This window comes from Leopardus geoffroyi, chromosome D1 (genome assembly GCF_018350155.1).
Source record: "Leopardus geoffroyi isolate Oge1 chromosome D1, O.geoffroyi_Oge1_pat1.0, whole genome shotgun sequence".
NCBI lineage: Eukaryota > Metazoa > Chordata > Mammalia > Carnivora > Felidae > Leopardus > Leopardus geoffroyi.
In genome coordinates, this window is record NC_059329.1 from 9,905,995 (window position 1) to 9,931,061 (window position 25,067).

General features: G+C 44.6%; 4 protein-coding genes and 1 pseudogene across 6 annotated transcripts in view; 3 read left to right on the forward strand and 2 right to left on the reverse strand.

Annotated features, from left to right (window-relative positions):
- Positions 1–870: 870 nt before the first annotated feature.
- On the reverse strand, positions 871–4,176 carry CRYAB (crystallin alpha B). The gene is made up of 3 exons (XM_045482808.1): positions 3,727–4,176; positions 2,492–2,614; positions 871–1,215 (listed from the first exon to the last, which is right to left on the reverse strand). The coding sequence occupies exons 1-3, from the start codon at positions 3,925–3,927 to the stop codon at positions 1,012–1,014; spliced, it is 528 nt and encodes a 175-aa protein (XP_045338764.1). The 5' UTR covers positions 3,928–4,176; the 3' UTR covers positions 871–1,011.
- Positions 4,177–4,845: 669 nt separating this feature from the next.
- On the forward strand, positions 4,846–6,264 carry HSPB2 (heat shock protein family B (small) member 2). The gene is made up of 2 exons (XM_045482807.1): positions 4,846–5,100; positions 5,612–6,264. The coding sequence occupies exons 1-2, from the start codon at positions 5,007–5,009 to the stop codon at positions 6,064–6,066; spliced, it is 549 nt and encodes a 182-aa protein (XP_045338763.1). The 5' UTR covers positions 4,846–5,006; the 3' UTR covers positions 6,067–6,264.
- A 3,460-nt stretch (positions 6,265–9,724) lies between these two features.
- Positions 9,725–17,364, forward strand: CD1H11orf52 (chromosome D1 C11orf52 homolog). Of its 2 annotated transcripts, XM_045482813.1 has the most exons (4): positions 10,046–10,274; positions 15,152–15,189; positions 16,169–16,227; positions 16,451–17,364. In XM_045482813.1, the coding sequence occupies exons 1-4, from the start codon at positions 10,243–10,245 to the stop codon at positions 16,697–16,699; spliced, it is 378 nt and encodes a 125-aa protein (XP_045338769.1). In that variant the 5' UTR covers positions 10,046–10,242; the 3' UTR covers positions 16,700–17,364. The 2 variants fall into 2 exon arrangements, with proteins under 2 accessions (XP_045338768.1, XP_045338769.1); XM_045482812.1 differs by lacking the exon at positions 15,152–15,189 and having other exon boundaries at positions 9,725–10,274.
- Positions 12,729–13,278, reverse strand: LOC123600662 (annotated as a pseudogene).
- Positions 17,365–17,488: 124 nt separating the features above from the next.
- DIXDC1 (DIX domain containing 1) overlaps positions 17,489–25,067 on the forward strand; it is a 74,647-nt gene continuing 67,068 nt past the window's right edge. The window contains exons 1-2 of one of the 2 annotated variants that reach the window (XM_045482779.1): positions 17,489–17,872; positions 18,990–19,081. In XM_045482779.1, coding sequence (XP_045338735.1) covers positions 19,025–19,081 — 57 coding nt within the window. In that variant the 5' untranslated portion in view covers positions 17,489–17,872; positions 18,990–19,024. The remainder of the gene's footprint in view (positions 17,873–18,989; positions 19,082–25,067) is intronic. The other variant, XM_045482784.1, reaches the window with a different exon arrangement.

A 25,067-nucleotide genomic window follows, 5' to 3' on the forward strand; every position in this document is an offset into this window, starting at 1 on the left:
GTGGCCAACCTCCAATCTGTAGGCGTTGTGGAGGCAGGAATCTCACTTCACCTCATGGTCAGTCATTGTGGGAGGTCAGAAATTAGGTAGATGCTGCTACAGTAAAATGGGAGTGTCTGCAAACATTTATCCCAGATAACCCACACCAGGGCTATTTTTCATTAATTGAGTCAGAAGTTTTGTCTGGAACCACAAGTGGAATGGGGGTGTTTTTGTAGAGTAAACTGTCTTTGTTTAAGCTAAATAATGGAATGACTTACTGATCAATGATTAATTGTAATTCTAAAACTTAATTTTTTATGGTGGGTGGCGGTCATTGAATTGGTTCTCAAAGGAAAATTTATTGCTAAATAATTTAGGGATTACGACTGAAAAGCTTGTTTGGTGATAGTCGCCCAAGTAAGTCCTGGTTATTGCTCTGGTGAATCAGCTGAAGGCAGCAGGAAAATGTCACTATTGGGGGCACTACCTCCTGCCTGGCAACATGATGAATTGCAGACTCACTAAGGCCTTTCATGCCTTGTTATCCAGAGTTTGTTCAGATTTATTGTTGGAAATGAGGGCTGAATTCAAGGAAGGAGACAGAGGAACTGATATTCCTTGAACTCTGCCAAGGGTTTTACCTGTTTTCTCCTTAATTTACTCCTCACAACAGTCTACAAATCAGTGCCACATGTTACAAATGTAATACCTAAGGGCTAGAAAGGTTAAGTGACTTGTGAAATTTACACTCTTAGTAAGTAATGGAGACAGCCATTCTGACTATAATATCCCCAGAAGCCCCTAAATCATAATGCGGTGACTAAATGGATCTGCTGTATTTCCACATTAATTTTTTAAAACACAGAATATTCAAACACAAAACAGTTATCTGTTGCTGAATAGTATTTTATTAGCTTAATAATTTGGGCCTGCCCTTAGCATTAATAAGCTTCAGCACTAATCACAAGATTTTCATTCATTGGTGGGGACATTTTCTTGTTTTAAAAAATGCAGTCAGAGAAAGGGCATCTACTTCTTGGGGGCTGCGGTAACAGCAGGCTTCTCTTCACGGGTGATGGGAATGGTACGCTCAGGGCCAGAGGCCTGCTTCCTTGGTCCATTCACAGTGAGGACCCCATCAGATGACAGGGATGAAGTAATGGCGAGAGGGTCCACATCAGCTGGGATCCGGTATTTCCTGTGGAACTCCCGGGAGATAAAACCATGTTCATCCTAATCCAAGAGAGGAAATGAGGAAATGAGGAAAAAGAGAGGTAAGAACAGGAGGTAGCACCACTTGCTGAGAACTCAGACATCCTTCTTCCCTTAGGTGTGACCATACGCGTTTGCAACAAGAAAGGAAAACTTAACAGCTGTTCTGGTTGGGGCTGAGATAAAGTTGCCTAGGTGGTCACTCCTCCCAAGGAGAGTCTGAGAAGTCAAAGAGCAAAACCTTGAAGGCTCTCCAAATTGAGGCATGGATATTTTTATGGGTATTTCCCAAAGGTTTAGATCAATGTTTGTTGGGCCTACAGGATCTAGAATATCGTCCATCATTGAAGATCTGAGTCCCTAAGGAAGCCCCAAAATTGTCCTGACTCTTCAGGAATGTCCCAGAATGTTCCAGACCAATAGGACTGCTGCTAAAAACAACAACAAGAGCAACAAAACTTCATCCAGGGAGACTATGACCCAAAGTTAAATCCCATAAGCAAAACTGAAACAGCCTGAGGACCTCGAACCTTACTGTCTGATGCACAAGTATCGGAGTTATCAACAATTGGTCAGCAGCTGCCACATTTAAAAACCCTCCCAGAAATTAATGAGAATCTGTTCCATATTCTAGGATTCTGCTAAACACTAGCTGATTCTAATCTTTATACCAGCATGTAGGCAGACAATTAAGTGATTTCCACATGGGCTGCAGGATTTTAGCTGCTGAGTGTAGCTCTGAAACTTAGGCAAAGCAAGTTGTTGAGCATTTAGATGGGCTAAAGATGAGAGGATTCAGGAGCATATGAAAACAACATCCCAAAGTCAAGGGTCTTCAGGGTACCTGCAATTCATATAGTGACGTAAAGCAATCACATGTCCAACAAATGCTATTCCTAAATCAGTGGTCCTCAACTTTGAATGTACATTAGAATTACCTAGGGAGCTTCCCCCCACCTTGCCCCTTTAAAAAATGTTGATGCCTGGTGCCCACCCCTAAAAATTTTGGTCTGTAATATGCCTAAGCACTGGAACTTTTTCATTCCCCTAGTGATTCTAAGGTGGCCAAAAACTACGGGTTTAAATGGGAAGTAAACATCCCATCTATCCCACCTAAGGCAATCAAATCAGAATGAACAACAAAGATCACTTCTCTGGCCCAAACAACAACAGCAGGTCTGTCCCTGTCCCAGACCTTTCTGGCTTAAGACTGGAGGTTGCCAGACTCAGAGGCTGATGGCAGTGTCTGGCATATAGTTTTCACTGAATGAATGAGAAGAGAAAGCAAGCTACGCACCTGGCGCTCTTCATGTTTGCCGTGCACCTCAATCACGTCTCCCAACACCTTGACCTTCAGTTCCTCTGGAGAGAAGTGCTTCACATCCAGGTTGACAGAGAATCTATCCTTCTCCAGACGCATCTAGAAATGGCAAGGGGGAGAAAAGATGGTAGGAATGTGGATTACACTAGTACAGTCTCATCATTCTGCAGACTTTATCCTCCTTTTTTTTTTTTTTTTTTTTTTTTTTTTTTGACGAAAAAAATCCCATTTTGAATAAACATGGCTCTCTGGTTCAGGGGAGTCACCACAGTGGTACCCAAGGCATAGCACATGGGCATCAGATCCTAACTTTATTTACAGGGACAGGAAAGAAGACAGGCCACCCAGGCCAATCAAAAGGATGGGTCTGGGCAAGGTTTCTGCTGCCTCTCTGACCCTGATGCCCGGCCTTGTCATTTGTCCATGAGACAAAGGCCCCTTCTTCTTGCTCAGACCTCTGCCAAGTTTCCCACCCACTCAATCTGGAATGTTCTCCTAGCCCTGATTGTCCTTCCAAAGCCCTTGCTCACTCAGCTCCTGTTTACTCATACTTGAATATTTTTAAACCAGTGTATTATCTGTGACAGCTCTGTTAATCTTATCTGTTCACCCCATTCTCCCACCTTCTTAGGACAAGTGAGGAGGGGCCCCAAGAATTGGCCTATATTCTTTTCTCCTTAGGTATGGGCCCAGGTCAGTGCCCTGTCACAGCCCTGAGAAACCTGGGAAATCATAGACAAAGGAATTGAAAGGAAGAAAATAGTGGTTGCTGTCTCCAGCTCCATGCAGTGGAGGTGAAAAACTCAGCATGAGGCAGGACTGTTTTCCTGATCTGAAACTTGAAGTAATAAAATTTATCAGGAGTATGAGGGATTAGAAGAGGTGAGCAAAGGAGTCTGAAGGCAGATCTTTCCCTGGATCTTTATGAATCAAACCAGAAAGGGGCATCCTACTTAGAAGTTAGGGGATAGAGGGTGATTTTCACAGCACATGGAAAAAATGTAATAAAGCAGGATACAGAAGAGCATCCGATACAAACAGACAACTGGGTGAAAGAACCAGTAACCCAGTCTTCCTTCCCTGGTGGACACACGAGTGCCTAAAACACTTAGATGTAGCCAGATGTAGGCAAGGAGAAAAAGGAGAGCAGGTGGATAGGTTTCCAGGAGGTTCCAGGAAGAACTCTCCTGTCCTGGCAGAGGGAAACTTACCTCTGAGAGCCCAGTGTCAATCCAGCTGGGTGCCCGCAGGAATGAGGGTGGCCGGAGGTAGAAGGGGCTCAGGGAAGTAGAAGTTGGGAAGAGCTCAGACTCCAACAGGTGCTCCCCGAAGAACTGGTCAAAGAGGCGGCTGGGGGAGTGGAAAGGAAAGAAGGGCCGGCGGATCCAGGGGTGGTGGATGGCGATGTCCATGGTGGCTAGGTGAGTGGAGGGGGTCAGCTGGCTGGTCAGCTCCTTCAGCCGCAGCAACAGCCAGCCCCTTATATACGCAGTCTTGTGAAGCTTCTGGAATGGTGATGTCAGGAGTTTTATTATCCCAGCTCACCGCCCGTTCATGGACACTTGTGATCGGGGATTTGGCAGTGTGACACATACCCAGTACTCACTGAGCTAAGAAAAGAGAAATACAAACACGTCTGAGCTGGCCAGTGACTTGTGCTGGTCTTGTTTCACTAGCTTTCCGTCCACGCCCAATGGCGCCCCCACCCCCCCCCCACCCCCGCCCTTCTCTGGAGTTGGGTTGAAGTCAGGAATCCTAAGCAGGAGGGTGCTGTGCCCCTCCTCCTCCTCTGCAGCCTAGCATGCCAGGGGAATTGGGCCAGCGACTATCTTGGGCCTGGGCAGGAACTGGAATCTTCCTAGGCTGGGCCCCAGGGACATTAACTCTTTGTGGGTCCCTAGAGGAGAGCAGTAATCACCAACAAGTCAGTGCCAGGCATCTGTGTGGTGCCCGGGGTCTACCCGGGTTCAGGAAAGGACTCTGACATTGATCTGGGCAGGGGGACCCTTCCCTCCACCCCAAAGAAAAGGTGGAAAAGTTTCTTGCATCTCTCACCTTCCATAGCACACAGAACATTTAAACCAGGAGAGCTTTATGAAGAAGGGTGCAAGGTGCCTGGGAAGGAGGAGGAGAGGAGGCAATGTGGAAAATGTACAAACTGAGGGTTTCAGCGAGGTCTCTCCAGGGCCTCCCACACCAGCCTCCCCATCCCCAGCTGGCTGCCCAGCCAGAACCCCCAGCTGTCCTTTCGGGCAGCCTGTGACAGCTGAAGGGTGTGAGGCGGGGGGGAGAGCACGGGGGTCCAGGCGGGGCTGGTCGCACACTTGTCACTGGCGCTCAGGGCCCCGGTTCCCCGCCCCTCCCCCGCCCCAGGCTCTGCACTATTTTGGGTGGTGTAGACCCCGCCCCCACCCCCGACAGAGCCCCGGCTCTCCAGGCAGCTGGAGGGGTCGCTGCACCTCGGACCAGGGCCGCCGACGCCTCTGCAGCCATGTCAGGCCGCTCGGTGCCACATGCCCACCCGGCCACCACCGAGTACGAATTCGCCAACCCCAGCCGTCTGGGCGAGCAGCGCTTCGGAGAAGGTATGGCACAGACGCCACCCCCCTTGCTTCCCACCCCCACCTCCTGAAATTCTGGGCTGACCTCCCAATGGTACTGGCCTCCACCCCACTGCAGGCTTAACTGAACTCCTGGGGCGAGCCATCTCCCACCCCAAACTCCCCCTCCGTCCCCAGCCAAGCAGGGCTCGGTCCCCTTCCTACTGACCTCGGGGCAGACGCGGTGCCGCAAGGCTCCCATGCCTGTCCCTGACACCCTCGCTGTGCCTTCTGGTTCCCCTTCTGTCCACCCAGCCCCCTTTTGGTTTGCCCTCCTCCACCCCCAAGTCTCCTTCCCCATCTCAGTCCCCTCTTTCCAGTTGCCTCCTTCCAGTTGCTAATTCCCACCCCCACCCCCACCCCGGCCTCATTTTCCTACTTCTCTTGACTCCTCTCCTGCTTTCCCTGCTCCTCCTCTCCTGATCTCCCCATTTCACCCTTGTTCCCACCCCGTTCTCCCTCATCCTGCCTCTTGCCTTCTTTCTCTGCCCCTCAGGCCTCCTGCCAGAAGAGATCCTGACCCCCACCCTCTACCACGGCTACTATGTGCGGCCCCGGGCCACTGCAGCTGGGGAGGGCAGCAGGGCAGGGGCCTCGGAGCTCAGGCTCAGTGAGGGTAAATTTCAGGCATTTCTGGATGTGAGCCACTTCACCCCAGATGAGGTGACTGTAAGGACTGTGGACAACCTGCTGGAGGTGTCTGCCAGGCACCCCCAGCGCCTGGACCGCCACGGCTTCGTGTCCCGAGAGTTCTGCCGCACCTATGTCCTGCCTGCTGACGTGGACCCCTGGCGGGTCCGCGCAGCTCTCTCCCACGATGGCATCCTTAACCTGGAGGCACCTCGGGGTGGCCGACATTTGGACACGGAGGTCAACGAGGTCTACATCTCCCTGCTCCCTGCGCCTCCAGATCCAGAGGAAGAGGAGGAGGCAGGCAGAGCGGAGCCCTGAGTGCCCTGGAGCCAGCACCCAGCGAGCCCCTTTCCACCTCCCGCCGTGATAGGAGCAGCTGCCCACCGCCCCAGAGGTAGCAGCATCCTTGGGGGAAGGGAAAAGTGCATGGCCCACAATGTATGGTTTGGTCCCTTGAGACATGTCAAAGTGTTTGTTTAGTCCTGGGTGGAGCTGAATAAACCCCAATCTCAGGGCCTTGTCTGTGCTTCTCCCTATTCTGTGGCCTGGACGATGGGATGGGCAGGGAGGGAGGAGGTCATAGCCAGCTAGACAAAAAGCTCCTCAGTTAGATGTACCCAACGTCACAGCACCCTGAGCTCACACTTGGATGCTGAGATCATACCCGGAAGCTGACACTGGCTCCAGATCAAATTCCTAGCCATAATTTTCTCACAATGCAACAAAAGAGAGAGTGATCCTGGGAGGGAAAAGGGATATGCCATCCAAACAGCCCAGAGGGCACTGTCTGAGCTGGTGATTAGAGACACAAAAACAAGGGTCTCCAGCCTGTCTGGCCTCTGTTGGGTAGGGGTTGGGGAAATCGTTTGAGGCTGGGGAGCGTTGCCTAAAGCCCTGTTTTCCTGTAGTAAGGTCTGTCCGCTGAAAATGGTGTCTAATTCTGAGTGATGGAGTATGCCTATGCAGGGCACAGACACAGGAGCCTCTGCCACTCTCACCAAACCACAAAGTCTCTCCAACCTCCGCACAGGGGACACCTTTTGTTTCTAGTCTTGGAACATCCTAAAGAGAGGAATCACTGCATCACCCACCCAATCCGAGTCTAAATACAGGGGGTCTAGGATTACTTGTGTGGTGGTAATGGCCAGAGAACCTTCCTTTGGACGCAGAGTCTTAATACGAGGGATATGCTGTGTTCAGGAAAGCGTGCGTGCCAGACTTCTCAATTCTTCCTTGTAGTTCATTGCATGTGTATGATTTGAGGAGTGTCCAGATGAGCCCCCCTGCCCCCAAAAATATAATATGTTTTACCAGATTGTGGTGGACACCTCAAATTCTTCCATTAAAGTGGTTGATTCTGAACTTTTTTAGGTTACAGACCCGGGTGAAAAATCTAGCAAAAGCAATAGATCCTGTTATCAGAAAAAATATATGTGCTCTCACATTTGCCCTACAATTCGGATAGGTTCACACAGCTCTTGAGATCCACTCATGTACCCCTTTGTAGGCATCTGTGAATTCCCAAGATAAGAACCCTCACTCAAAGAATTCAATTCTTGGTTAAAAGATGACCATCTATTAAAAATGAAAGCATGCATCAGAGAAAAAACTATTGATATATTCTTTTGTTCATCCATTCATTCAACAAGTATTTATCAACCCCAGGTAATATACTATGGAGGATGTACATTACAAACATAAAATTTAAAAACTATGCTCTTTTATTGTCTACTCTGGGGAAAATTACATCTAGTTGTGAAGAAAAGGAGATTAGAAAGGATTCTAATTGGACTTCAGCCAAAATGACTTTACAACGATCTATTCTGTAATTGTTATTTTTACGGGAGCTTTATTTAAAAGAAAGGCTTCCTGGGACACCTGGGTGGCTCAGTTGGTTGAGCATCCAACTTCAGCTCAGGTCATGATACCAAAGTTCATGAGTTCAAGCACTGCGTTGGGCTCTGTGCTGACAGCTCAGAGGCTGGAGATTGCTTTAGATTCTGTGTCTCCCTCTCTCTCTCTGCCCCTCCCCGACTCATGCTCTGTTTCTCTCTCTCAAAAATAAATAAACATTTAAAAAAATTATCAAAAAAATAAAATAAACGAGAGGGTTCCTTAGCTAGAAAAAAAATTGAAATCTCTGATTCAGTCCAAATCCCCACACCATTCAAACTCTTTCATGACCATTAGTCAACTTCTTCCCGGACATTAAAAAAAAAAAATTTTTATTCATTTTTGAGACAGAGCATGAGCAGGGCAGGGGCAGAGAGAAAGGGGGCAGGGCAGAGGATCCTAAGCTGGCTCTGCACTGACAGCAGAGAGTCCAATGTGGGACTTGAACTCATGTACTGAGAGATTGTGAACTGAGCCGAAGTCAGTCACTTAACCAACTAACTGAGTCACCCAGGCACCCCTCTCTGGGCATTTTAAGTGATGGGGAACTTTGTAAGTTCTTTCTCACAGTTCTTCATCAGAACTCTTTGGACATAATTCTAATAAATTCTTCCTTCTATTGGCCCAGAATCTTCATTTCAGTAACTTCTGCTTATAGGTCTGGTTGTGTCCAGAAAATCAATGTAATCCTTCTTTCACTTGGAAGCCCCTTTTAGATATTTTAAAATAACTATCCCGTCCTCTTAAAGTTTCTCTCTCCCAAGTAAACATGCCTAATTCTTTTAACTATATCTTACAAAACTTTTTTAGAAAGTTTATTTTTTAAAAAATGTTTGTTTGTTTGTTTGTTTGTTTGTTTAAACCATCTCTACACCTAACATGGGGCTCAAACTCACAACCCCGAGATCAAGAGTCACATGCTCCTCTGACTGAGGCAGCCAGGTACCCCTAGAACTTTCCAAACTATTTATCACCTAGACAACTTTCTCTAGAACACATTGCCTTTTGACAATGTAACTTGGAATTCAACATGTGGATTAAAATTATTATTCTAGTCATGGACTGACTGATACAGACTTCAGTGGAATAATCAATTCCCTTGTTTATCACTGTAGACTTCTATTAATACTGCTTAAGGTAGATCAGGTTTTCTGGGTACCACAATACACTGTTGGTTCCTTTGGAGTTTCTGGTTATAAAATCTCTTTGATGTTTTCCTTAAAATTTTTCCTTTAAATTAGAGAGAGTGGCTGAAAAGGGACCAGGTTGTTGGAGGGCTTTGAGTGCCAGGCTAAGATGTTCAGATATCAGGATGAAAAGAATACTGTTGATGCTGGCGCATAGAAGGGCTTGCTAGGAAGAAGCATAGCCATGAAGTAAAATGCTAGTGCAATGATCCAGCACAAGATGATAAAGTGAGATGCTTTGCCCTCTGACAATTAGCTGAGAAGAAGTGATAACAATAGGTAGGACTTACTGAAAGCTTCCCATGTGCCAGGCTGTGGACTAGAACTTTGTATACGTTATCTCACGTAATCTTCACCCAATCCTCTATAACTCTCACTCTCATTATGCCCATTTCTCACAAGGAAACAGGATGGGGAGGAAGGAAATGTCCAGTGTGCTCTCTGTGGAGTGCAGGGCTGAGTGGTGGGTCCTGAACATCCACAAGGGGCATACAAATAACAGGGCATCTGGGCAGTGTGGGGGTGGGAGCCCTGAAGACAAGCCTTATGGGTTTCGCAAATTCTCCCAGAGCCCACATTTTCTACGGAGGAATTTGCTTGACTGTACCCTGCTCGCTGGTGAGTGCAGAATGCTTCTAACTTTGGGTCATTGGAGGGAGAGTCTGAGTTGAGTTGGAAGCACAGATTCTGTAGTTCTGTACTGAACATGAGGAAGTGAGTGGTCAAGATGTGCTGAGAGGCCATTCCAGTCATAGAACCATGTGATTTCTGACCAGAAAAGGGATTAGGTAATGAGTTTAGTCCTCCTCTCTTTCACCATTGTGGAAAAAAGTGATCTGCTCACATCAATTCCAAAAGCAAGGGAGGATATGAAAGGAACCCATTTCCCTAAATTAAAATTTCCTAGAGACTCCAGTATTCAAACCCAGATTCTGGACAGGGATAATAAGAAATTGATACTGATTACCTTGAAAGTGAAACTCCACTAAACCTGAGCAGTGCCGGGAAACACAAGGTAAGACCCTTGACTCCATTGTAGAGAATGTATTTCAATGACAGTGTGTTGTAGTAGAGAAACATTTACTAAGGAAACCCAGAGCCCTTTTCCATCTCAGGTTTCTTTTCACTGAAGCTTGACGCTCAAAGTTAGGGCTTCTTCAAAGCAGCTCCAAATCCCGAAGGTGAGATAGCTCTCACCTGGAGCCCACGTGTGTTCCTCTACCACTTGGCTGGTAACAGTCACCTGGGAATCATTCCAGCAGGTGGCTTCCAAAGTCCAACCTGCTAGGTTGAAATCTGACACTGATAGAGACTCCCCGGGAGCTCTTACTGAAAGCTAAACCAGGAACCAGGAAATGCACAAGCCTCTTTATGTAGAAAAACAGCTGGGCTCCCTCCGTGGCAACAGAGCACCATGGGAAACCGGCTTTGCTGCGGGAGACACTGGTGAGTAGGGGCAGGGGGTGGAGGGTAACATCTCTGTTCGTGGACACGCAGGCCAAGAGAATAAGAGAAAGAGTGCAGCTAGTTCTCTACCAACCTCCCACAGCCACCTCCCTCTGCCTGGCACACCTCCCGGGTGCCAACACCAGAGCATTACCTCTTTCTGTGCTCATGTCTTTCAGAGAACACGGCCAAGCCTGCTGACGGTAGAATGGGCCAGAGCAGGATGGGAATGGTGAATTGGCACGGTTTCTCTCTGTCCTTCTCTTCCTCTCCTTTCCTTTCTCTCCCTTCCCTTCTTCCCCAGATGATGATGATAATTAATTATAGCATTGGCGAGCTTGCTATGTTCCAGGCACTTTTGAAACAATCTCGTTTACTCTTCCCCACAATGCTGAGGGGAGGTGGCCTTACTCCTCCTGTTTTTACAGCTGAGAAGCTGAGGTTCAGAGAAGTTGACTTGTCCCAAGTCACATGGCTAGTGAGCAAATAAATCAACATTCCAATCCAGGCCTGTCTGACTTCAGAGCCCAGACTTTTTTTTTTTTTTTTTTATCATTTTTATTTATTTATTTTTTCAATATATGAAATTTATTGTCAAATTGGTTTCCATACAACACCCAGTGCTCATCCCAAAAGGTGCCCTCCTCAATACCCATCACCCACCCTCCCCTCCCTCCCACCCCCAATCAACCCTCAGTTTGTTCTCAGTTTTTAACAGTCTCTTATGCTTTGAGAGCCCAGACTTTTAACCACTACATAATTCTGCCCTCTCAAATCAAGGAAATCAACTTTGGAGAAATGTTTGTTTAAAGGGGTAGAAGTGGAGAGAAGGAGAATATCCATGAAATATTTGAATATAGCTTTCACACTTGTGTGACTTTCGGCAAATCCCGTAACTTCTCTTTTTCCTCATGTGTACAATATAGATAGCATGACCTGTGTTGTTTAGATCATAGGTTTGAAGAGCAGAGGATATGTGAAAGCCTCACAGTAAATTATTCATAGTGTTTTTACTGTTCTTTCCCAGAGTTGTAAGCACTCCAAACTCCCGGACCTGGTTTTATCCTGTTCACTGTTTTCTTAGCTATACATTCCAAGCCTGGGTCAGTCTTGAGGATGTCTTGCTTGTGAAAAAAAAAAATCATCATTATATTTAGAAAAATAGATAAGGCACATTGAAAAGCACATATGATTTGGAATCTGTACATTGGATTCAAGTCCAGTTCTTATTACTCATTCATTTATCAAACAAATATTGGGGCGCCTGGGTGGCGCAGTCGGTTAAGCGTCCGACTTCAGCCAGGTCACGATCTCGCGGTCCGTGAGTTCGAGCCCCGCGTCAGGCTCTGGGCTGATGGCTCAGAGCCTGGAGCCTGTTTCCGATTCTGTGTCTTCCTCTCTCTCTGCCCCTCCCCCGTTCATGCTCTGTCTCTCTCTGTCCCAAAAATAAATAAACGTTAAAAAAAAAAAATTAAAAAAAAAAAATATTATATTGAATACCTATATATACCACGTATAATGACAGATGCAGAGGACGTAGCAATAATAGGAAATTTGGCCCCTCCCTCCTTGAGTAAGATACCAAAGTTCTAGGGCCTTAGTTGACCTCTCTGTAAGACGGAAACAATGATAAGTTTCCCAGAATTTTATCAGGATTGGGAGGAAAAAAGTCACTTTTTAAACTCTCAGATATCCCAGAGACACAGGACATTTAGGAACATATAAGATTTTCTACAGAAAAGAGTATAACAACTTCTTTCACTTCCTTTGTTCCAAGTTTTCATATTCTTCATTTTTGGTTAATTTTTCCTCTGATGGTGGTAATCATAGCAATCAGCTTTCACTGATGCTCATTATATGTCAGGCACTTAGCTGAGTATTTTACATTAATTATTTTATGTAATTCTTATGACAATCCATGGGGTTTAGGTTCTGTTATTATCCTTATTAATAAGAAAATGAAAGCCTGATTAAGCTAAAAACTTGCTGAAATTCACACAGCTAATCTGATAACATCAGTCTGGCGCTAGAGCCTGGCTAGAAACACTACCCCCCCCCCCCGATATTCTAACCAAAATATACTTTTTTCCTCTTAAAATATTAGTAGATATTTTAAGTAGATCAATATTAGTAGATATTTTAAGTAGATAAATGTTGTTTCCCTCTGTTTCTCATTATCTCAATAAACTTACAGAGACTGATAGTATGACAACTAAAAAGATTTTTATTTTAAATTTATCATTATTATTATTATTATTTTCTGATTACAAAAGTAATACATTCACCACAGAAAATTTGGAAAGTATCAAAGAGCAGGAAATAAGAAGCAACCATAAATATACTAAATATATTTATAGCAGTCATAAATGACAGAAACATTTTAGTATATTTCCATGTAATCCTCTCCTTTCTTTCTTTCTTTCTTTCTTTCTTTTTTTTTTTTTTTTTTTTTTGCACCTCACAGTTACATTTATTCATGCCACAAAGGAAACCACACGTCCACAAGTGTGCAGCAATGCTTCATGTTCCCATCTAACAGTTTGCTGAGATTTACAGCCAGACCGAAGCTCCACCTGACGTGTACTCTAAGTAAAGTGGGTTAATGATAACCATGAGCAGGTGCGGGACTGGAAGCTTTCAAAGCTTTACTTCATTTACCCTGGTCTTATAAACGATGAAGCCTATGCACCCCATTCCTACCCAAATATCCTGGTAAAATTGGGTATAGTAGGGCTTCGTGGGGACCCAAACATTTTTAACAAGAGTTGGAAACATCTGGGCACAGGACCCCGTCCCGCTCCTGCTCAGCCCACCCCAACCTGCACAGTGACTCAGAAAGATCACCTCCATGCAATCCTTCTGAAATGTTTATGTGCATAGGTTTCATCCCAAAACATTATTATCTTTTTACTAACTTGACAAAGATTAAGATTTTCCATGCTATTGGGTGTTCTTCCAACATCTTTCTTTTTTTTTTTTTTTTTTTTCCAAATTTTTGAGAAAGAGGGAGACAGAGTGTGAGCAGGAGGGTGGGGGATGCAGACACACACACACACACACACACACACACACACACAGAATCCCAATGAGGGGCTTAAACCCCCAAACCACAAGATCACAACCTGAGCCATAGTCAGACACTTAACCAACTGAGTCACCCAGGCACCCTCTTGCACATCTTTCTTAAGTGGATGTACAATGTTCCATTTATAGAAGATGCCATTTATGTAGTCATTTCCCGATGTTGGACATTTAGGGTATTTCCTATTTTTTGCAATTGTAAATAATGCTACAATGAGCATCCGTATTTGCACCTAATTATTTCTTAGGATATGGAATTGCTACATCAGAGGATACACATTTTATGTTTAAGCCTCCTTATACTTCTTGTCAATTGCATTCTTGGAAAATTGAGTCATTTTTTTTCATACTACCAATACAGGAGAGTGCCCATTTAGTTTCCTGAATTCCGAGCTAAAAATAAAATCCTGTCAACTGTGAGTCTAACTGAATATTCCATTTAGGTTGTGTCCAGGCATTATATAGTATCCAACTTGGGAAAAGGCTCTGTTCACTAAAATTGGGTCACCCAAATCTGTGACTTTAAAATTTATATTCTCTTCATCCATTTAAGTAGAAGTAAGTAGGAGAACAGTAGCAACAAGGGGGAAAGAATTAGAGGCTAAGATAAGGCTATGACCAGGCAGAGGTAAAAAATAAATTAATAACAAAAATATAAAAAAAAAAAAAAGAGGAAGAGCTGAAGTGGCAGAAGCAGAAAATAGAAGTAGAAAGACCTAGAAGTGGTTTCATAGTTTTTTTCTTCTGAACCACCTGTAAAGTTCAGATGGTGACTCTATCTGCTCTCAACTCACCAAGCTGCATTAAAACCAAAAGCCACACCAAAACAAAAAACTCTGTCAGAAGTGTGGGAAAATCCTGATTTTTCCACAGCAGTAAAATGGACATGATTTAGAAGCTTCCCTCTCTCTCTCTCTTTTTCTATTTAGTTAGCAAAAGAAGGAAATTTCATTAGGGAGACAGAGGTCAACAGATAGGGTTGGCGCTGGTGAGAGTTGGAAATGTACTAGCAAGAAAAAGCATCCGGAGTAAGCTTCAAACTATTCAGCCTATTTCCTCAGACAAGTGTTTTTCTCTGGCCATCAAACAGTTGACAATCACGTAGACACCCTGGCTCCACTAGAGACCCCAGGGGCTCAGAAATGAGGTCTGTCCTGCAGCAAGGGCAGGGGAGCTGAGTCACTCACCAAATTCAGAGCTCCCTGTGCTGTGGATGTTAAAGGTTAAATATCTCTCACTTTCTCTGTTAATTAAAAACAAGGACATGGAAACAGGGAGGGAGATTGCCTGTTAGGAAAGGGCTTGGAGGGGTCCTAACTAGTTAACCCTGGTTGTGGCAGCTTCTGTGACTCCCAGAATGGGAACCCTATGTTAGCAGAGACTGTGGAACAAGAAAAATAATAAAACACTGAGTGCTGTAGCAAGAGGGTCTCTGAATCCAGGAATATCCCATTTTTTGGCAGTTTTCCCTTACCCTCTGCTGGGATTAGCCTGTTAGACAATCCCAGAATAGCCCTCAACCCAGCTATATCCCTGGCGTGTTGTGCCTGATTGCCTGAGGCTGTATTTTGGGTTTGGTTATGTCAGTTGTACCACTCCACCTTCCAGAGCCATCCTTGTGGGAGAGATGTGGTACCCTTGATAAACACTTTCTGGCTGGCTCAGGGTGAATCGTTGTTAGAGGGAAGTGAGGGAAGGTCATCCCAGAGTGTTAAGGAGGCACAGAACAAATGATAAAGGTGGGAAGAGAGAGGCCAGGACTCTTACACGTGGGTGATCTGTGTTTCACTTCACAGGAGCTGCCCATCAACTTCCCAGAGGAAAAAGAAAATGGGTAACTGGGCTTTGGGGGCGGGGGCTTGGTGTGGTCAAATTAGAGAAGAGAAAGTACTAGAACCAGTGTTTCTGGAAAGGGCATAAGAATGAAAAGGAGTCACAGCCTTGGAAGGGATAAAGGGAGACAGTACACCAGAGAAAATCTTTTGGTTACTGGGTCCCAGATCAGCTCTGAAATTCTGAGTCTCATTCTTTCTGTTATCTTAGAGTGGCAAGCTTGGTTGTTCATTCTTTCATTCACCCAGCAAAAATTAACTGAACACTTACAGTGTATATGAGGTGCGCTGCTGGGTCCCAAGGAGGCAGAGGAGCACAAGAAGAGCTGCAAATCAAGTCTGAGAGACTTGTTCACACATAAACAAGAACTGCAATGTAGTCTACTAGTGCTGTAATAGACTCATACTCACACCATGGGAGAATGAGGGAAAACACCAATGTCGAAGGAATAATAGCAAATTCTCAGGCTGGAGGAGGAGCAGAGGAAAGGGTATTTCAGGCAGTGCAATTATCTCATGTAGAGGGAAGGTAGGAAGGAAGGAAAGGAGAAGGGGAGGGAGGAAGGAGAAAGAGACTGACTTGATTGAAAGTGACCAACTGTTTGGTGTAGCCGAGCACTCACACTTTGCACTGTAATAGTCTGTATGATTCTCTCCTCCAGCAGACAGTAAGCTCCCTGAGGCAGAGAAAATAGCCTGCTCATCCTTCAATGCCCAGAATGGGTCACAGCCCAGCATACAACAGGCTCTCAGCATATATTTGTTGAACTGTGTTAGGGGTGGGTGAAAACTGAGGATGGAAGATATCAGTGGCCGAGTGTGAAAGGAGTTTGGATGTGGGGATGGTAGCAGTGAAAGGGGTGAACCCAGAGGCAGGGGGATTAGTTAGAAGCCCGCTATAATAGTTTAACAGACATTCAAAGAGGGCAAGCTCAGGCAGCTCAAGAGATAATGGATTTAAGGTGGATTTCTGCCTCTCAGAAAGCCAAGCAAGACGGACATTGAAGCAGCAGCAGCAGCAGCAGCAGAATGGCACCAAGGTAATGACAGGCCCCCGTCCCTTCCAGGGGGCTGTTCAGATATAGGATCTGAGGTTCCCGCTTTTTCACCCTGGGATGCATCTGGGTCATCTTGAACCAGAACTTGCTGGTTCTGCCCTACAAAGGAGCAGAGCAAGGGGACATCAGTATAGCTGACCCTGCTTTGCAGATGAGGGGCAAAAGCAAGCCAAGTACCTCCCTTAATGCTGTCAATTTCTTGCAGGCCCGTGACACAACAGGACGTATGTATGAGCAGGTGTTAGAGAAGCCTGCGTCTCAGGAGAGGAGTCGAGGCCTTAGTTTGAAGGAGAACAGCTTACATTATGCAGACATTCAAGTGTACAGCTGTACCCAGCCACGCTCTGCTCTGGAAGTGAAGCATCTTCAGTCAGAAAATGCTACAGAATATGCAACCCTTCGCTTCCCCCAGGCCACGCCCCGCTACGACAGCAAGAACGGCACCCTGGTGTGAGCCTTGGGGAGGAAGGGCCTGTTTCCGTCATTTCACCACTACTCCTGTGGGGAGACTTCTGCTTTGGGGAATTGGCTGGTGGCCCAGAGATGGCTGCTACGTTTTAAACTTAACTCCAGAACCCCAGTGAGAGTCCCGCATTCTTGATCTCTCCTCTAGGCCTACCTTTAATTTGCCACCGTGAGCTTGGAGTTGTTTCGGGGCTGGTTAGGGGCGGATGGAGTTCCACAAAAGGAGGGACTAGGTGGAGCAAGCCAAAAATTTTTTGACCCCTACCTTTGCTCTTGCTTTCAAGAAAAGTGAAGGAAGAACAGGTTACCTCAGCACTTAAGTTGATTTTGTTAGGCTTAATTTAATGGTGTCTCTTTTATACACCTTAAATCTAAAGCTGAAGAAGAAGTGCTCTGGAAAAGCATTCTGAGTTCTCATACCAGCCCCCAGGGCTGGCTTGGGCAATTCCCTCAATGGTTGGGTCAAAGGTCTCAGAACCTAAAAAAGACAAACGAGGGCAGGGGTGAGGCGTGGAGGAAGCAATTCCATGACCACCGGTTACACGTATTTCAAGTCACTGACAGCACTGCATGACCCGGAAACTCCCTTTGGCTGGACCGTAGGCTCTCGCAGGTGCAAAGTCTCTGGGATCAATAAATCGCATAAGGAACATGCCTGGTGCCTGTTGCGGGGTGGGGGTCTGCGGGCTCTACGTAAGTGCAGCAGGTGTCGCTTAGCCTAAGGGCGGCGGGGAAATCCAGACCCTTAGCGCCCTACTCCACAGGCCTTGGCTGAGCCCGAGCTGGGATGAGGTTTGCACGCCCAGGAGGCGGGCTCTCATCTGCGCAAGGGGGGCGCTCTCTGGGCGGGATCCTGGCAATCAGGAGGCGGGGCTGGCTCGGGCCGCAGGAAGCCTGTCCGGAAGGCAAGGGGCGGGGTCAAGACCCGCCGGGGGTTGTGGTCGGGGACGTTAGGAGGCGGGGTCGGACAGGCAGGGGGCGGGGCCCAGGTAAACTGGGGCTGGCTCGCGCTGGCCGGTGGTGGGCGGGGCCAGGTCGGGCCCGGCCTCCGCGTCACCATGGCAGCGGGAACGCGGCGGCGGCGGCCCTGCAGCTGCAGCAGGCCGTGCTCAGAAGGGCTGGGGACAGAGATGTTGAACCAGACGGACCGATGAGTTAAGAGGTAGGTGGTAAAAGGTGGGAGGTGCCTGGGAAATAGAATTACCACTGGTTGAGCTTCCAGATCAGAAATGGGGACACACGGAGGCGTGAGATGGAGGCGGCTGGGAGGGGGGAGGGGGGCGTTGAGGAGAAGGAGGCGGAAGTTTCAGGTTCTGAACCGCTCTAAGCCTTACAGGTTCTTAGGGTGCCGTTCCTGATTCAGACTTTGAGAGCTTGGAGACCCGAGTAGTAATGCAAATCCCCTTTCAGTCTGTACGCCATCCTGCCCAAATACCAATGCCCTTCAGTTTATCCCCGAGAGGGATGATTCCTTAAGACTGACACAGTACTGAGAATGGAAGCACAGCACGAGAGAGTTGTTAAATAATAGTACCAACTATGTAGAATGTTTGTAATTAAAAAGCACTTGGAACAGTACATAGTATGTAATCAAATATCGGCTGCCATTATCATCAGTATCATCATTTTCCCACCCTGTTCTCTGGCACAGACCTAGTGCAAGTGGATTCAGAAGAAGTGACTAGAAAACTTCATCACTAATTGGCAGAGCAACTCCCTAGCCTGCTACTATTAACTGGGGGGCAATAAAGTGAACTTTATTTCCAACGGTAACTTACCATGACGGTCAAATGTGACAATGTAGGTGATAAGACTTTGTAAACTTAAAGTACTACGTAAAACATTTCTGCCTTAAAATATAAATGCGGCCTTTCTACGTTAAAACGGAATTCCTGAGGGTGAATAGAAGTGCATGGCAGAAGCTGAGCTCCCAGTGTTTGTCCTGATTGTCTTCAGAATCCTTCCTATGATCGTTGACTGATAAACATAGGGAGGAGGGAAAATGCATCCTTGCTTGACTGATAGGGAAGCATTGCTCTTTACTTTATTACTATTAAGCCTAAGCGGGTAGTTTTTAAAATGCCCTTGTGATAGCCCTGTTGTGATTACAGTATCTTTGGCTGGATTTCTTACTAACCAGGGTACTATTTCTGAAACTTCTAGATGGCATATGTTGGTAGATTTGGAGCAGGAGCCTGACCCTAATAGATTGGTTTATCTTTGGAATGTTTTTTTTCCTGTTCTGTATTTTTGCACATTCTCCCTCTTCCTATTTTAAGGTGGCCCTGATCCGGCTTTTCTAGGCACTCTGAAGATGGGGACTCAAGTGGTTAGGAGACTCTGTAACTCCCTGCTGCCCACAGAGCCCTCTGTAAGTTTCTGGTGTACTGTTGAAAGGAGTGTGATGACATTAGTGGAATTTTAGTACAGTTCTACAACTGGGGTTTCTCCATCAGGACTCAGATCCTGGAACAAAATTGTCATATATTTGCTTTCTTCTCTTGCTACCCCTTCTTGTGGAAATTCTAGCTCCCTTGATTCATTACTAATAAAATCAGGAAGATTTTATTGAAAATTATAGCAATTAGAATATATGCATTGTTTAAAAGATTTAAATGTTTGTTATAGAAATAATTCATGACAATTATAGAGCATTTAAGAAATATTGCAAACCATGATTTAAAAAAAAAAAACAATAATGCTTCCATCCAGAAGCCGTCAATGTTAATATTTTAGAATGTAGAATTTTCTTCTAGCCTTTTTATATGTATATTACTTACATATTTAAGATTAAATTATGCACACACTTTTTGACTTTTGCTTTTTTTAACTTAATGTTTGTTAATAAGAAATTGTTAAAATATTTGTTTTAGTAGGTCTACAAATGTTTGGTAAACATTATAATGATTCTAATTTTCTTGACCATTTTTCTGTTTGTTGGACTTTTAGGTTCTCCTCACCCATTGTAAATAATGAATTGATTTCCTCATTTAAGACTTCTTTTCCTTAGGGTTGAGTTCCAGAAGTAGAATCCCTACCTCAAAGAATGTGAACATTTTAAGTAATAAGTTACCTTTTAAAAAGGAAGAACCCTGGTGTCAAATTATATATACATCCTCCAGAAAGCTGAGAGATAGAAGGCTTCTTGGTAGAAATCTGGCTACCTCTTGCAATGAGATCTTAGGTTCTGAAGAAAGATGATTTCATCATAGTTATGAACCCTAACATATTATGAATGTCAGTCCAGAGGTATGGGGGCTTGTTGTAGTGTTTACACAGTAGAGAAATTCAAGGATTATTTTCAAAATATCCACCAGATGTCGCTAGTCTTAATCTAATTTTTACCCACAGGATTACTAGCAGATAACTTTTGAAACATGAATTTAAAAAATTCATGTAGAATAGATTTGCATGTCTGCTTAAGTACAGTTTATATTAAGCACTAGCATCTGGTGATTACTTTGGCAACATCCTACTCGTCTCTTACCATTCTGTCTCTTTTTTCCTTTTTCTACCCACTCAGTCTGTCACACTCACCCTGTACACTCTGTCCCCACATACTAATATTGGATTCTCAGTTTTAGTAGTCGTCCTTTTACTATTCTTTTTTTCAGTCTTGTTTCTTGCCTCTATGTGTATTCATGTATTTGTTTAACCGTGAGTTCCTGAATTTTTGTCTAAAAGAATAGAACGTGGCATATAATGACATATAACAGATCCTCAACATATATCTAGTAAATGTTTAATGAAAAAAATGCATTGATGAAGGAGAAGAAAATATAGGAGGATACCAGGAATTATTTATATTTGTCTTGGAAATACACTGAAAGAGACAAAGATTCACACTTCTTTTTTTTTAAATAAATTTATAAATTTATTTATTTATTTTTGATAGAGAGCTCAAGTGAGCAAGAGGCAGAGAGAGAGAGAATCCCATGAGGTGCAGAGAGAGGGACAGAGAAAGAGTACGAGCCCAGAGTGGGGCTTCGTGCTTAACGGACTGAGCCACCCAGGCACCCTAATTCACACTTCTAAATTATAATTAAGTGCTAAGTGCTATAATATAGAACATGCTATTAATGTGATTTGAAGTCTGGGTCCGAGAGCAACGGTTAAGAAAGAATTCTTGAGGGGCGCCTGGGTGGCGCAGTCGGTTAGGCGTCAGACTTCAGCCAGGTCACGATCTCGCGGTCCGTGAGTTCGAGCCCCGCGTCGGGCTCTGGGCTGATGGCTCAGAGCCTGGAGCCTGTTTCCGATTCTGTGTCTCCCTCTCTCTCTGCCCCTCCCCCGTTCATGCTCTGTCTCTCTCTGTCCCAAAAATAAATAAACGTTGAAAAATAAAATAAAATAAAATAAAATAATTAAAAAAAAAAAAAAGAAAGAAAGAATTCTTGAGACATTTTTGGTGCCAAAAATGTGTTTTTATTATAGCACAGGGAGAGGACCCTTGAGCAGAAAGAGCTGCCCCGTAATTGTGAGGTGCGACAGATTATATATTTTTAAGTTTGTGGAGGGAGCAGGGGGGAGTATAGATAGCATAGTTTCCAAGGAATTTCTGTATGCTGAAAGCAGGGACTACAGGACCTTGGAGATCTGGCTGTTGTTAAGATGAAGTTGCTTTTAGTCTCTAATAAAATATCAACATTAAGGCAGCCATCAGTTCCTTGATGAATGTCATGCTCTGCATGCCTCAGATATTTATCAGTGGGCTGCAAGTTGTAAGATTTATTTAGTTAAATTTTCTTGCTTTTGTTCTCATCATGATGACTTTTGAATTATATAGACTTTTAAAAAATGCTTATTTATTTTTGAGAGAGAGAGTGTGAGTGGGATAGGGGCAGTTAGAGGGACAGAGGATCTAAAGTGGGCTCCACAGTGACAACAGTGATCCCCATGTGGGGCTCAAATACATGAACCATGACATCATGACCAGAGCCGAAGATGGACACTCAACTGACTGAGCCACCCAGGCACCCATGACCTTTGGATTATAAAAAGAGGAATATTGATTTATTGAGCATCTGCTTATGTGCCAGGAAATATTTTTGGTTCTAGAGATAAACCAGTAACAAAACATAACAAAATTCCCTGCTTTCATGGACCTTATATTCTGGGCAGGGAGAGACTGACAACAAGCAAATGAGCAAATAAATATAGACTATAGAGGACAGTGATGAATACTACGAAGAAAAATAAAAATAAATCAGGCAAAAGAAGTTTGGGAGTGCCTGGGTGAGGGAGTGTTGTCATTTTAAATAGAGTGGTCAGAGAAGGCCAAAGAGATAAAGTGATATTTGAGCAGAAACCTGAAAAAAAGAACAAGAATGAACCATGGGTTATCTGGGGCGTGGGGGTTCCAGACTGATTAAAATCAGATCCATCCTGATTAAGAAAAACCAAAAGTAGTCACAGGAGTTTCATGAGGAAGCAGAACTTGAGGTAGGCATAATAAGGATTTGAGTAGCAGAAGCGTGGGACATTCTAGACAGGACAGTCATGAAGGCATGGGAGGCAAAAATGAGCCCTGGAAATGTGGGAGACAGTGAGGAGCCTGCCAACCTGAGCATAGGCAATTTGGGGGACAGCCGTAAGAGCAGGGCATGAGGAATTTATATCTGATGGGAAAAGGGATTATTTGAAAACATTTGAGCATTTGAGCAGCAAGATGAATGCATTGTCTAAGGAAGATTAAGGGGTGTAGACTAGCAGAAAAGCCTGGAGACAAAGAGAGCAGTTTAGGAGCCAGGACACGTTTGTAGCCTTTGCCGGTAGATGTGAGCCCTTTTGTGTACATTTATGCTGATGTCTCTGAAGATAAATGCAGTAGAAATTGTAAACATACATTACTGCCAAGAAACTCACTAATGTATGAAAACAGAAAAAGATTAAGAAATTATTTCAGGGTCATTTAAAATATTTCCATTGACAATTTTAATTATTTGTTTATTCAGACTGCCTTTCTGCTTCTTTATAGTCATTAATGATTGCCTACAATAGATGTATTAAATTTACATAGGTATGAATTTCACACATTTTACTTCTACATAGGCAGAAGTCACAGTCAGTATTTTTACCAAATGACAGTTCTGTTTAAAGCTTGGGGCGCCTGGGTGGCGCAGTCGGTTAAGCGTCCGACTTCAGCCAGGTCACGATCTCGCGGTCCGTGAGTTCGAGCCCCGCGTCGGGCTCTGGGCTGATGGCTCAGAGCCTGGAGCCTGTTTCCGATTCTGTGTCTCCCTCTCTCTCTGCCCCTCCCCCGTTCATGCTCCGTCTCTCTCTGTCCCAAAAATAAATAAACGTTGAAAAAAAAAAATTAAAGCTCAAAGTCTTACTTAGGCTAACATGTTATTATCTGTACTAATATAAGTGATGAATGAGTTTGCCAGTGTTTCCTCCACTCATTCATTCATTCATTCATCCAACTAAACACATTTACTGAGTACCTTTTTTCTTTAAAGTTTATTTATTTATTTTGAGAGAGAGAGAGAGAGAGAGAAACCCAAGCCAGTTCCATGCTGTCAATGCAGAGCCTGATGCAGGGCTCAATCCCACGAACCATGAGATCATGACCTGAGCTGAGATCAAGAGTCAGTTGCTTAATCCACTGAGCCACGCAGGCGCCCCGACATTTACTGAATACCTTTTGTGTGGAAAGCATCATATAAAAGTATTGCATAATGATTAAGCCAGACTTTGGTTTCACCACTTAGCAGCAATAGGATCTGGAACAAATTACTTATCCTTTAGACCTTTCTTTCTTCATCTATAAAATGGGGTTAGTAAACAATTCCTACTGTTTATGGTAATTGTGACCATCAACTGAGCTAACATATGTAAGCACTTAGTATTGGGCTTGGCACATAATAAAAGTTCAATTTTGCTATTATTATTGTTGTAGATAGATATTTGTGTAGCTTTTACTTGGTGAGGTAAGTCTCTGCCATTATTGTTAAAATCATATAGGACTGAAGAGGTCTGGTATAATTTCAGAAATCAGGCAGCATGGCAGAGATATGCAGAAAGCAGCTTGCTTGGACCCTTTGCCTCTCCTCCCAGGCAGAGAGAATGACAAGCCAGCAGTGGTGGGAGTGGTTCCAGCTACCTGGACTGGCTTGCAGTTTTCCCCACACTCCAGCACTATGAGATGCAGATCATTGGCCTAGTTATTCCTGGTTCGTTTAGCTAACCCACTTACTCTCTCAGCTCTTATGTTGGTATCACAGCAGAGTGAGATGGGGAAGATGGAAGGAATAGTAATTGTGAGTGCTGCTTAGAACAAGCTCAGTTCTTCACCTGGGCTATTTGGTTAGGTAGACCATGATAAATAAGGTGAGCACATCTTCTGAGCAAAAAAACCTTGAGATTACATGGTCTAACAGGAATTTTGTGCTTTTTCCAAGCATGAGGGGCAGACTATTTGTGCAAATATAATTTTTGGAACATCTCATTAGTTGTGTGGGGGAAAACACAGAATATTTTGAAATGGTACTATCTAAATTTAAACTAATTAAAATTAAATGCTATTGAAATTTTAGTTCCACATTTGCAATAGCCACGTTTTTTTTTAATGTTTGGTTTTGAGAGAGAGAGAGAAAGAGAGGGGGAGAGAGAGTACTAGCAGAGGAGGGTCAGAGAGACAGGGGGACAGAGGATCCAGAGCTGGTTCTGTGCTGACGGCATCCAGCCCTGATGTCGGGCTTGAACTCACGAACCGTGAGATCATGACCTGAGCCCAAGTCAGATGCTCAACCGACTAGACCACCCAGGCGCCCCACAATAGACACATTTTAAGTGCTCAATAAACACATGTAGCCAGTGTCCACTGGCCACTGGATTGGACGTCACAGATATAGAACATTCCCACCATCACATTGCACATGACTACTGTAGAGTATGTGGTTGACATAATTACAGACTTCTAGGGAATAGTGTAACTGTGGACCGAGTGCCCTGTAATAAATCTTGTATCTATTCACCACAGTTCCCTCTAATTCCTCCAGTGTACTGCGGGGGCGGGGGGGGGGGTGCAGGGCAAATAGCACAGGGCTGAGCATCAGAGGCATTTGGGTTCAGATCTTAGCGCCCATGCTGATTTGCTAAGTGACTGTAAATAACTCCCCTAGGCTTCATTCCTTCATGAGAGTCAAATGAAACTTCATCTTTTTAGCTTTAAAATCCAGGGATCTAATGAGTCTTTTCCCAGGAATATTGAGCTCACAGGTCCTACTTTGAAAAAGGACTTGTTCTTTGAGAAACAGTGACCTTTTGGTATATAACTATCCGCAGGGCCGCCCTCTGAAGTCTCAATATATTCGACTGTGTAAAAGCATGATGGGCTGTCAGAATCTATTTAGGGA